This window comes from Phascolarctos cinereus, unplaced genomic scaffold (genome assembly GCF_003287225.1).
Source record: "Phascolarctos cinereus isolate Bilbo 61053 unplaced genomic scaffold, phaCin_HiC Scaffold_2;HRSCAF=192, whole genome shotgun sequence".
Classification (NCBI taxonomy): Eukaryota; Metazoa; Chordata; class Mammalia; order Diprotodontia; family Phascolarctidae; genus Phascolarctos; species Phascolarctos cinereus.
In genome coordinates this window covers 21,999,561-22,013,277 of record NW_027555625.1, presented here as the reverse complement: position 1 = coordinate 22,013,277, position 13,717 = coordinate 21,999,561, and the positions used below count along the sequence as shown (strand labels likewise).

Below are 13,717 nucleotides of genomic sequence, written 5' to 3'. Positions count from 1 at the left end.
GGCTAACCCAAGACATCTATGCCTCTGGGTATCTCTGCCTTGGTCAGATGCTCAGGCTGGAAGCTCTGGCTGCTTCAGCTACCCAAGGACAAGGCCCTCACTGGGACACACCCTTTCAGAATCAATGACTTCCATAAAGGTGGAAAATGAAGGGGATTGGCCAGATGCCCTCTAAGGTCATTTACCTAGATCTCAGATCCTGTAACATACGGGCCAGAGTAGTCAGAAGATGCAGGGCTTAAAGGATGAATAAGATTGGTGAAAGGTGTGGGAGGAAGGCAGGCTGAAGTCTGGGAATTGGACATAGCATGAGAAAAGAAAAGTATGGCGACAGGAATAAGCATCATGTGCCCCCCAGACTTGGGGTCAGTGAGGAGATAGGCCTGGTTGAAGTACAGGTTATGTGCCAGGGAGTAACAAATGTGATGCCCCAAGGTGTGAGGCCAGCAATGCTGAGCCTGGAGTCAGAGAATCCCAGCTGTGTCACTTACTAGCCCCTCTGGGCCTCAGTTTCCTCATTTGTAAAAAATAAGTAGTTGGGGGGGCAGCTAAGTGGCGCAGTGGATAGAGCACCAGCCCTGGAGTCAGGAGGACCTGAGTTCAAATTTGGCCTTGGACACATAACACTTACTAGCTGTGTGACCCTGGGCAAGTCACTTAACCCCATTGCCTAACAAAAACCAAAAAAAAAAAATCAATGCTGAGCCCCAACTGCTCACGACTGGAGAATGAGTGAGTCAGTCCTTCACAATGTCCTTTAATACATCTAGGTGGCCCCATGCTAGAGCATTGAACCACCCAGTGCTTCATCCCATCCCTTCCACTAGGACAGCAGGCTGGCACCTTGCCATCTGTCCTGTCCTTTGTGTATGCCCAATCCATTCCACTTTCCACTTCTTGCTGAGGTGTGTGTGTGTAATCATGGCAGTTTTACCATGGAAAGGCTCTGGAAAGGCATGACAATCCGCTTCCCAATGGCTCCACTCACAAGTTCTGTTACTCCAAAGCTTCCTTCCCTGCCCACCACTCTCTGATATGCTCTCTCCCCGCCCCCACACATACACAGAGCACCTAATCCAGTTGAATATAAGCTCTTTGAGGGCAGGGACAGCCTCTCTTTTGTCTTTGTCTCCCTGGTGCCTAGCCCAGAGCCAGCCCCCAAATAAATGTTTATTGACTAACAGGGTCCCTGCCCTGGAGGAGCTCAGAGTCTGACTGGGGATAGCGAGGGCAGCCAGGCACTGGCAGTTTTATCCCCTATTAGGCAGAAACACAGAACCATCTGCACACTCAAAAGAAGCAAGAGGAGATATTTTATAACTTCCCTTTAAAAAGAAAAAAAAAAGCCCAAATCTAAAATAAAGTGTTCCCTTCAGTTCTCAGATGTATATCTCTGGGTGCAATCCACCCACGCTCCCGCTCGCTGCCCTTTCCAGAGCATGGCGGGTGGGGAGGGGGAAGGGAAGATAGATGGGAGGGGGACAGCTTCACTGGGGCTGCGGCAAAACAGGGCTGGGCTTCTCCTGCCCCTGCTCTATAGTCCAGATAGTCTGAAGCTGGGGGGAAGTGTGGGGGGAGTTGGGGAGTTGGAGAGACCCTTGGGCTATAAGGGGATGATGGCGATGATGGAAATGATGTGTTATAAGAAGACAAAGGAGTCAGGCAGGAGACACAACCATTAGCCCAGTCAATTCAATTCAATACAACAAGCACTTATCAAGCACCCCCCCCAAGTCAGGAAGCCCTGAGTTCAAATTCTCCCTCAGACACTTATTAGCTGTGTGACTTGGGCAAACTACTAAATTCTCTTGGCCTCAATCTCTTAATCTGTGAAATGGGGATAATAAGAGCACCTACCTAAAATGATTGCTTTGAAGATCACATGAGATAATATATTAAAGTGGGGCAGCTAGGTGGCACAGTGGATAGAGTATAAGCCCTGGAGTCAGGAGGACCTGAGTTCAAATTTGACCTCAGACACATAACATTCACTAGCTGTGCGACTCTGGGCAAGTCACTTAACCCCAATTACCTCACTTTAAAGTGCTAGCAATTTTATTAATATGTAATGATACTTTATAACCTAGGAGTCATCCTGGATTCCTCACTATCTCTCACCCCTTATATCCAATATGTTATCAAGGCCTGTCAATTATTTCTTTGCAGCTTCTTGTAGATTTCACTTCTACAGCTTCTCTTGTAGATTTCACACACCCCACAACCTCTTGTTGATTTCATACACCCCAAAGCCTGTCTTGTTGCTTTCACCTCTGCAGCCTCTCTTGTTGCTTTCACCTCTACAACCTTTCTTGTTGATTTCACACACCCCACAACCTCTCTTGTTGCTTTCACCTCTGCAGCCTCTCTTGTTGATTTCACCTCTGCAACCTCTCTTGTTGATTTCATCTCTGTAGCCTCTCTTGTTGATTTCACCTCTGCAGCCTCTCTTGTTGATTTCATCTCTGTAGCCTCTCTTGTTGATTTCACCTCTGCAGCCTCTCTTGTTGCTTTCATCTCTACAACCTCCCTTGATTTTATCTCTGCAGCACCTCTCCATTATGCCCCCTTTTCTCAACCCTGTTGCAGACCCTTATCACCTCATGCCTGGACTACTGCAGTACCTGATTGGGGAGGGAGGGGTCTGCCTGCCTCAACTCTCTTCCCTCTCATGTCCGTCCTCTATCCAGCTGTCAAATTGATCTTCTAAAAGTGCAGATGATCATGTCACCACCATCCCCCATTCAATTAACAAGTTCTCTCTGTCCTGTTATTGGCTCCCTATCACCTCCAGAATCAAATATAAAATCCTGTTTGGCATTCAAAACCCTTTACAACTTGTATTCCCCTCACCCCACCCCACACACCCATACCTGGCAGTCCAGTGACACTGACCCCTTTGAGGCTTCTCAAACAAGACACTCCATCTACAGACTCAGGCATGTTCTCTGGCTGTTCCGTATGCCAGGGATGCCTCATCTCCTCATTCCTGCCTTCTGATTTCCTTCAAGTTTCAGCTTCTATAAGAGGAAGCCTTTCCTGATCCCCTTTCATTCCAGGGCCACCTCTATGTTGGATTATTTCCTATTTCTCCTGAAAATAGTGTGTTTGTACATGTTGATATCATGTTGTCTCTTCCATTAAATTGTGAGCTCCTTTAGAACAGGGACTGCCTTTTTCCTTTATTTGTATTCCTAGTGTTTAGCATTGTGCCTGGCACATAGGAGGTACTTAACAAAAGTTTATTGACTATGTACTTATTCACTCGTTGCTTGAGTTTCCCAATCTATAAAATGTTTTAAAAAAAAGAAAATAAAGGTAATATAAAAACAAAAGACAATAATAAAACAAAATGAATGGTCAAGATTATCTCTACCCTTAAAATGATCCTCTGATAATCCTGCTCCCACCTAATCTGTCCAACAGTTTCTTTCACTGTCCCTGCACATATCATGTATTCACACCTTCTAACTTATTAACCAGTTCCTTCTGCTCCAGGCAGGAACTGATTACAACCCACTAATGGCTACCACTATCATCATTTTCTTCTAGAGGTAGCTATGCAGCACAGTGGATGGAGCACTGTAGGCGGGAAGATCTGAATTCAACTCCAGCCTTAGACACATACTGGCTGTGTGACCGTAGGCAAATAACCTGCATCTGTCTCAGTTTTTTCATCTATAAAATGGGGATAATAATAGCACCTATGTCCTAGAGTTGTTGTGAGGATCAAATGAGATAATAGTTGTATTTGCAAAACCTAAAGCATTATGTAAATACTATTATTATTCCCCCATCTTTTATTAAAGGTCCATTTCTGTGACTAGCTCTACAGATGTGGCCACTGCCTACGGAAATGTGCCATCAAATCATAATCACTCCCCTTCATCTAGCACTTTCCAGGTTACAAAATGTTTTCCTCACAGCAACCCTGTGAAGAAGTTATCACAAGTATTACTATCTCCATTTCACAGATGAGGAAACTGAGGCTAAAAAAGATAAAGAGGCCGCATCCCAAACCCAGGGCCTCTGACTCCAGATCCAGTCATGTTTTACACTGCACTCCACTATCTCCATCAGTATTCATACAAATTATTTCTTGAACCCAGACTCAAAAGTTTACATTTATTCTTAATCATTTTCACCTCAACTAACATATAGTGCTTGAGGGTTTGCAAATTGTTCCATATGTATTCTCTAATTCCATCCTTCCCTCTTGCTTGAAAAAGGTAGTTTGAACAGGTATATTTGATAAGCAGGACTCCCATGTTTTCATCCAAGGACAGGAATAATAAATTAGAATATAAGAAGGCAGACTTTAGACAATTGAAGAAAACAAAATTTTATTTAAAAGCCCTATCTAGGATTCTATTAGGTAAAGTGTTACTGGCAAACTTTGAACTGGGTTTCCAACTGTAGGGCTAGGTGGTTCCCAATAACAGACATGTTCTGGGCGTCAGTTTCCTCACCTCTCAAATGGGGATACAACTTGCCATACTGACCTTACAGATAGAGGAAGCTGAGTAATGATCCTCTGATTCTACTATACCAAGGTGCTGCAAATCATTCTGTCAGTCCTTTGAGCACCATTTTTAAGGTTCTTACTGAATGTCTAACCATAGGTGTGTGAAAGACAGTCCAGTCTCCACTTCCAGGGCCCCTGTGCGGCCAGTTGGACACATGGCTGAAGTCACTATGGCCTTATTTCCTTCTGAGTGCTTATACCCCAAACTTATCCCTAAATCCAAAGCCCATCTTTTTAATGCCACCAGTCTAGCAGGGGTATTTTTTGGCTCTGAGATGTGGAACCCAATGACTGAAAATTTAAAACTCACAGAAAACAATGGAGACATGGCAGGTGTGGGCTACATCCTACAGTAACCAAGGAATTGTGGAGGAGGAGTAGGCAAGATGGGCAGGTACCCATGGGTTATGATCTGCATAATGGGAGGGACTAGCCTTCTCAAGGAGATCTAATCCATCAGAACCCAGGCACTGAACAAATTCAGAGTATGTGAAAGCCCACTTCCAGATCAGGCTTGCTAATTACAGTTTTAGGAGAATAGCAAATGAAGTGAAGTGTTGAAAGCTTGAAGAAGGAGCATCTCAGGACAGGAGGTGAGAAAGAAAGGGGCAGTGGAGCCAGACTCTAGGTTTGAATCCTTGCTCAGTCATGTAATATCTGTGTGATTGGGACAAGTCATTGAACCTTTCTGGGTCTCAGTTTCCTCATCTGTACAATGAAGAGGTTTAGCTAGATGATTTCTGAAGTCCCTTCCAACTCTACAGATATGTCCATATGATCCTTGGGAAGGGACCTTGAATTATCTGTTCCATAGAGGAGAGTGAGAGGGGAAGATGAAGAAAGGGCAAGAGGAGGAGGTGGGGAGAAGAGGAAAAAAGAGGAAGAGAGGGAAAGGGCAAGAGGAGAAAGGGGAAGAAGAGATGGGGAGGAGAGGGAGGAAAGGAGGAAAGGGGGAAGAGGGGAAGAGGAGGAAAGGAAAAGAGGAGAGTGGAAGAGGAAGAGAGGGAAACAAGGGAAAAGGAGGAGAGGGGAAGAAGAGGAGAGGGAGAGGGAAGGAGATGGAGAAAGAGATTGTGTTCAAAATAAAATGGCTGGATTCCCTTTCCAATGGGGAGGACGGGAACAATCGTGATTACGCTCAAGCAGGTAGAATTTAGATCAAATACAGGGGAAGAATTCCATGACTAGGGCTCTCAGATACAAGAAAGAGTGACCCAGGGAAAATGTAGGGCCAGTAGTACAATTGACAGAGGCAAAGTGTCGTGGCAGAGAGACTGCTAGATAAAGAGCGAGGATGACCTAAGTTCAACTCTCACCTCTGACACTTACCAGCTGTGTGACCATAGGTCATAGTCATTTAACCACTGAGAGCCTCAGTTTTCTCATCTGTAAAATGGAGTGCCTACCTCACAGAGTCTTATGAGGCGCCAATGTCTTCATGCATATAAGTCAGACTAGCTGTTACTTATCACAATCTCGTTTGATTCTCACACTAGCTCTATGAGATACATGCCTGCTACCTTTACGGTATACATACTACACCTCCATTTTATGAATGAGGAAACTGAGTCTCAGAGAGCGGAGCCCAGGATCATACAGCTAATAAGGGTCAGAAGTAGGATTTGAATGTAGGTCTTCTTGACTCTACTCATTAGACCACAATGTGTGTTCTAGGTAGTTGGGGGAAGGGGAAACAAGAAATATGAAGACACAAAATAAATAGAATCCAAAGTCCTTGTCTCAGGGAGGCATAATCCCCTTCCTTGGGGAGTCATTGTTCTGACGGGAAAACCATAAGCCCTGCCCTCAGAGAGCTCCAAGTCTGACTGATCACTGATAGGATGTTTGGGGAGACCCTAATCCAAAGCAGATGATACAGGTGAATTGGGAGAGCTGCCATCCCCACTCCCACCCAGGAGATGGCAGCCTGGAGTAGAGAGATCATTAGATTTAGAGTCAGAATACCTTAGCTATTAATTACCTGTGTAACCTCGGTAAGTCAAGTTGCCAACCTAGGCCTCAGTTTTCTCATTTGTAAAATAAAAGTGTTGGACCTCATGATCATAGGATGCATTGAGACACATAGTATCCAGAACCTAAGAAGTGAATGTCCCACAGTCCTCTGCTGTGGCCAAACCCTATCTGGTCATTAGGTTCAGTTCTCAGTGTCATACTTAAAGAGGTTCATTGACAAGCTGGGTAAGACCCAGAGGAGGGAGGCAAGAAAGATGAGGGGACTGTATATTCCTCCCCAGAAGGACCTGGGATGTCTGACCTGGAGAACTGAAGGCTTAGGGGAGACACTGTAATGACCTTCAAATATCCCAAGGATGCTCACATGGAAGAAGGATTGGCTTTGCTCACCTTGGTCACAAAGGAAAGAATTAGGAGCAATAGGTAGATATTGTAGAGAAGCAGATTTAGACTAGATATCAGGAAACGCTTCCCAACAATGAGAGCTGCTCCAGGGAGGAATGAAAGGGACTCCTCCCTCCCCAGAAGTATTCAAAAAGAGGCCAGGTAAGTATTCATCAGGAATGCTGTAAGAGGAGACTCATGGTGAGGTACAGGATGGCTAAATGGGGCTCAGGTCCAACCCAACTGAATCCACATGGGCTCAAAAGTCCTTCCCAACTCTGCAATCCTATGAAAAGGATATTAGTTCCCATACAAAAGGATACACAGTCCAGCCTCAGTCAGCCTCTTTAGGTTCTTTCCCTCCACCTCATCTCCCATAGCCAATCACATGGCCACCAATCAAGGTTAGGTCCTCATCACCACTCACCTTGACTATGGAAATAGCTTTCCAATTGAGTTACCTGCCTCCAGTCTCTCCCCTCTCCAATCTGCTCTTTACGTAGCTGCCAAAGCAGTATTCTTGAAGGACAGACATGGCTATGTCACTCCCCTGCTCAAGAAGGTCCAGTGGCTCACTACTGCCTCTTATGTCAAATACAAACTGCTTTTTGGATCTTCCCCTCCAGCCTCTAACCTGCCCGTTGAGACATATTACACATTCCACACCATACATACCATGGTCTAACCAAACTGGCTTATTTGCTCTCCCTCACACCCAATATGCCTTCTCCTGTCTGCTTTTGCACAGGCTGTTCCCCAGACCTGACCATCCTTTCTTCTCAATTCTGCCTGGAAGAATCTTTCCCTCAAGGCACTGCTCAAGCCCCACCTCCTACATGAGGCCCATCCTAATCCTTCTCGTTGCTAGTTCCTACCCCTTCCCCCAACTACCTTCTATTTACTAGGTATATACTTATGTGCAAGTGGTGTTTCCTTTGATAGAATGAGAGTGCCTTGGGGGCTGGTCCAGCTTCATTTTGTCATTGTATTCCCAGCACTGAGCGGAAGTGTCTCACATATAGTGGGCACTTGTTGATGGATTGATGTTAGGGCAATGGAGTCATCAGAGCAAGAGGGATTGGTCAGAAAAGATGTTCAGGAGGAGGGGACTTTTGAACCAGACCAGCCACACAAATAAAGAATCCCCAAACCATTCAGCTTGCAGCATTGGACTAGCTGTGGTGCTTATGTATAAATTGGGATCACTTCACTACACACCCAAAGGGGAAAAAAAAGTTTCCATCTTCAAATGTTAAGCTTAAAATAAGGTACTACATGGGTGCCAGCTGATCTGTGAAATCTGCTGAGTAAACTGGCAGCGTCCTCCGGAGAAAACCAGCCTGTTTCTCCCTGGCTTTCAGGAGTGAGTGTGGAAGGGGGTGGGAGGGAGACAGAGGAGAGGGACTCTGGGGCAAGGCAGTCCAATGGATGGCCCCCAGTGGGCCAGGAAGGAAGTGAAGGGCTGGATTAGTGGAGAGCATTGCTCACCAGGGCAGGAGGCAGCGGGGCCTCTCTTCCAGAGGTATCATTATGAAGGAGGAACCTGCCTCTCCAGGCTCACTCGTGCCCAGCCCGCAGCATCCAAGGAGAGCTAGCTTTCTGTCACATTCCTCTCCATCCCCACGTCTATTTCTTTGCAAGCATTTCTGGTGCTTCTTCATGGGTAAATATATCCTTCCTCCTCCAGCAGAGCAGGGGCTCCCTGAGGACAGGAGCTGTGTGTAAGACCAGGGGCTCCTGGAGGGTGGGGACTGTCTCACCTCCGGCAGACTAGTGCCTCTCCCATCAACTACAATAGCCAAAGCATCTGCATCTCTTCACCCTGTGCCTAGCATAGGGAGGTGCTCATATCTCACCTCTAAACTTATCTCCCCCTGCCCCAAATACGCACACACACACACACACACACACACACACACACACACAGAGTGTTCTGTCTCATCCGAGCATATCTCCTCCCTCTCCACATATTCCATGTTCATTTCCAACTCCTCCCTTTTGCTTAGACTGTTCCTTTCACTTGCATCTGTCCTTCAAGATCTAGTTCAAGTCTCACCTCCTCCAGGAAGTCTTCACAGGCTACACTGATGTTGCATTTCTCTCAATTAGAGTTTTACTGCCTAGACTCCATACACCACAGCCAGACCACTGATCACACAAGCCAATTCAGCACATATGTAATGAGCACCTGCTGTGTTCAGGGCTCTGGGCACTAGAAGATATATGTGGCTCATCAGCTCCTTGAGGGCAGGGGCCTGGCACTGTGTCTTTTGCTCATTATATCCCTAATAGCACATTGGGCATAGTAGGTGTTCTGTAGATACTTCTTTAGTCGATGGATGTTTGTTGAATTCACAAAACAATTAACTACTGTGTTCCAGGAATAGTGGTAGGTACTGGGAAGGAGAAGAGATAGAACAAGCATTTATTAAGTATCTACCACATGCCATTGCAGTAGTAAGCACAGTCATTGTGCTAAGCACTTTTCGGATATTCTCATTTGATCTCGACATTTGGGGTTTTCATGGCAAAGATCCTGGAGTGATTCGCCATTTCCTTCTCCAGCTCATTTTACAGATGAGGAAACTGAGGCAAACAGAGTTAAGCAACTTGCCCGGGGTCACACAGCCCGTGCATGTCCGAGGCCAGATTTGATGGTCTGGACTCTATCTACTGCACCGCCTAGCTGCCAGAGCTCTATCTGCTTTGCCATGTAGCTGGGGATATAACGCAAAAACAAAATATTCTGTGTCCTCAAGGAGCTTACATTCTGCAGGGGTGGGGAAAGCAGAGGACCGTATGTACACAAATATGTAAACACAAAGTCACTGGAACATGGAGAGAGTATTAACCTCTAGGGGAGTGGAAAGGCTTCCCAAGGGTAAGGCAAACAAAAACAAGGATTCTGGGAGGTAGAGATGAGTTGAGAATGAATCCCTGGCATGAGGGATGGCTATGGGTACCTGCACAGAGGTGGGGTGGAATGTTGAATATGGTGAACAGCTGATAGTTCAGTTTGACTGGAATGTAGAGTATGTGAAAAGGAGTCATGTGCATTAAGCCTGGAAAAGTTGGAGCCAGACTGCAGGGGGCCTTAAATGCCAAACTGAGGAATTTACATTTTCCCCCTCCGGCAATAGGAAGCCATTAAAGGCTTTAGAGAAGGGGAGTGACACAGTCCTACCATCCTGTACTCAAAGACTGTACAATTCTCTGAGGATGAGGACCATGTCTCCTCTTTGTTTTCCTCACAGGTCTAGGAAAAGCCTGTGCCTACAGTAGGTGCACAAAGAATGTTGGCTGGATCCGTGATGGGTAAGAACCTTGGGGGTTCTTAGGTAATGGCAGCTGGAAGACAGACTTGCTAAGATACTTACAATGGGTGTTCCAAAGGGGATGTAACCTGTAGGAGAAAGGGAAGGATAAATAAGCAAGTCACACCTACTTCCTGAGCAATCTCAGATGAAGAACCTGGGCAATGAGGACAAGCCCAAGAGCTCCTCTGAGAATCAGCCTGGGTTTGCCATTCTAAACTGACCTTTCTGGGCTGAGATCTACCCTGGACAGCAACCAGAGGGGTCAGGGAAACATTGGGAGTCAAGGCGCCATGCAGCTCAAATATTTTTTCTGCCATATACACCGTACCCTACTCTTCTATCACACACGTAGGATATGCAGCTTAGAGACATAGAAGGGAGCAGAATACCTTTCCCAATCTTCACCACCCCCTCCTGCAGTATCATTTCCCTCTCCAGCCAGGCCAGTCTCTTTGGTAGGACTCTTTGGGCCTTGAGCCCACAGAATTCCCTCAGCCTGGAATGTGCTTCACCTTTATCCCTTCTCCCCAGGCTGCTCTCAACCAAAGTCATTATCTCATCATGGGTTCAGAGATGGCAAGGACCTTAGATAATGTGTTATCCAAACTCCCCATTTTATAGATGGGGAAACTGAGGGCCAGAGAGAGTAAGAATTAGGGGACATGATAACTCACAGATTTAGAATTAGATGGACCCTTAGAGTCCATGGAGACCAGCCCCATGTTTAACAGTTGAGGAAATGAAGGCCCAGGAAGGGGGCTAGCCCAAGTCACTTCAAGCAACTAGCCCCATGTCACAAAGGTATCAGATGTCAAGGTCAGGATTAGAACCCAGGTTGTCTGACCTATACAGGATGGTGTAATGGATAGAGCTCTGGCTAGGAGTGAGGAAGACTGAGGTTCAAATCCTACTTTATTTTTTTTTTTTTGGTTTTTTGGCTAGGCAATGGGGTTAAGTGACTTGCCCAGGGTCACACAGCTAGTAAGTGTTATGTGTCTGAGGCTGGATTTGAACTCAGGTCCTTCTGAATTCAGGACCGGTACTCTATCCACTGCACCACCTAGCTGCCCTCAAATCCTACTTTAGATACTTAAGAGCTGTGACCTCAGGCAAGCGATTTCATCTCTCTGTGCCTCTGTTTCCTCCTATGCAAAATGAGGGAATTGGACTCAGTGCCCTCAAAGGTTCCTTCTGGGGCCATGAGATCTCATGACTTGGCCAAGATGGCACAGGTGGTGACTAGCAGAGTCACCCCCAAACCTGCCTCCTCCAAGCCAACACTGTTTCCATCCAAATGGCGTCCACCCTCAGTCCATCCTTTCTAAGGTCCAAGTTGAGACCCCATTGTTGGAGGAAACCTGCCCTGCCCTTCCAGCCCCGGCCTCCCCAGTAAATGCAGCAACATTGACTTCTGCCTGCTCTGACCCTTAAAACCATACAGGTTCAAGGTTCCAGCTATGCAAATTTAATCTTCCCACTAGACCAGGCAATCCTTGAGGGTAGAGACATGTCTTCTCTTGTCTTCTCCCTTCCCCTCTAACAAAAGGAGTCTCTCTGCTCCATGAAACATAGGTCAAATCTTCCCTACTCCAGGAAGCTTTCCCTGGTTATCCCAACTGAACCCATACATCACAATAACCCCACATTTATCTGGAAATGGCTTCTTCTACATAAGTGAGCTTTCTAGACAAATAGGTGCCAAGACATTTCCATTTTAGCCAATTTTGAAGGTACTGAATCCTTGTCTTTTTGTTATTGTCATTAATACTTTGTCTTCTTATAAAGAGTACTGTGAGTTGGTCAGTCGGATCCTTTCTGGGTTGCTTAACAAAGTGATCCCTCTGAGTGTGATGACTAGTGTCAATAGCATTGACTGGGGCAGAGGACAAAGGAGGGATCACAGTCCAGGAGGACTTACTGGAGACGGTATTGGGCTGGCTGTGAAAGAAGGGCAAACCCAAAGAAGACATAAGAGGTGGGAGTCCACCAGTGTGGAACACTGCATATAAGATTCAATTTTTCCAACGCGTTGATTGATTTTGCTGAACTTAAAAAAATGTAAAAAGAGATGATTCTTTGGGAGGAGGGAAAGGGAGGGATACAGTCAGGGGATGCTGGTAAATGTTTAACAACCAGCTATTATACATGCACAGACACGCACCCATAACACACTTTTAAATCTGCATAATTAACATTTTCCCCTCACTTTCTTAAGTCTAAGCAATCAGCAAAACAATAAATTAAGGCCTGATTTGTGGTATTTGTAGATTTCCAAGGTGTAAATGCTCACGTTGAATATTTAACAGCTGGTTTTTGTGAGCTGGTCTGAGCTGGCGCCAATATAACCCTGGATGCGGCAGGTGACCATGTTTGGTGGAACAACAAAGCGGTGTGTGTAGACCTTATGGTTATGGGTAAGAAACTGTGCCTGTCTTCTGGGCACATGGGTCTAATGAGTCCCCCTGGTGGGGGCCAGGATATGAATGCCATTGTATGGGTGCTGGCAGTCAGAAGCCCAAAGGGGACAGAGACAGGAGGAAAAACACTGGCTCTGTGAGAGGATCTGGATTCAAATCCTACCTGTCACATACAACCTATGTGACCTTGGACAAGTAAATTCACCTCTTCATATCCTCATCTGTTGGTCTAGATGACCTGAAGTGACCTTTCAAGCTCTAGTGCCAGAAGGCTTTGGCTTCCCAGATGGACAGACAGCTGGGGCTTACCTGACATCCTAAAAGGCATGAAGATCTTCTCATTGGTGTCCGGGTGTAGGATGGCCTGTGAGACAGTCAGGAAACAGCTCAGCATTGAGACCAGGGTGAGTTCAGGTGGGGCTGGGGTTGGGGGTAATGAGGGGGATACATCAGTGGAAGAAGAGGGTGGAAAAGAGATTGAATGCTCCAAAGAAACTACAGATGGTAAAGCATGGCAAAGTGAACCCTTCTATCCTGTGACAGTAAATAAATTCAGGCCACACAGAGCTCACCCTCTTTGGACCCTCCCACACAACCCATGCCTAGAACAGAGCTCTGGCCAGAGCTCCTTGGGTGCACAAGATTGATTTATTGTGTGGGTTCTGACCCTGACAGAAGGTACTACAGGCAGTATTTGGGTTATCCCAACCCGATATCCATCCACCCCTTTCTAATGGGAGCAAAGAGGAGAGGAAGTTCTTAGTAAGGCTCATGGACACTAATGGGAAGGGGACTGAGCTTCTTCAGGAAATCCCCATTGTGGCCTGGAATGTAATTCATGAGAATGAGGGAGGGAAAGGTTCCATATAGAGGAGAAGAGACTGGCCCACAGCTAGGCATGGCCTGAGGTGAGGGGAAAGAATTCTAAATCAAATTACCTGTTTGATTTTCTGAGCACTCCAAAGCTGAAAGAAGAAAAAGAAGATATTAGACTTTAACTTATCTAGGAAGTTACAACATATAGTAACAAGGTACTGATACATTGAATCGAGAGGCTGCAACATCACCCCAAGCCTAAATTGTGGAGCTGAGAACCAGATGGC

The 13,717-nt window shown here is 46.1% G+C and overlaps 1 protein-coding gene across 2 annotated transcripts in view; it reads right to left on the bottom strand.

The window, feature by feature from the left end:
- Window positions 1-13,717, bottom strand: part of SFXN5 (sideroflexin 5) — a 198,000-nt gene that overhangs the window by 104,304 nt on the left and 79,979 nt on the right. For both annotated transcript variants that reach the window (XM_078149254.1, XM_021001098.2), the window contains exons 4-6: window positions 13,553-13,579; window positions 12,924-12,978; window positions 10,258-10,283 (exon numbers count right to left, since the gene is read on the bottom strand). In XM_078149254.1, coding sequence (XP_078005380.1) covers window positions 10,258-10,283; window positions 12,924-12,978; window positions 13,553-13,579 — 108 coding nt within the window. The remainder of the gene's footprint in view (window positions 1-10,257; window positions 10,284-12,923; window positions 12,979-13,552; window positions 13,580-13,717) is intronic.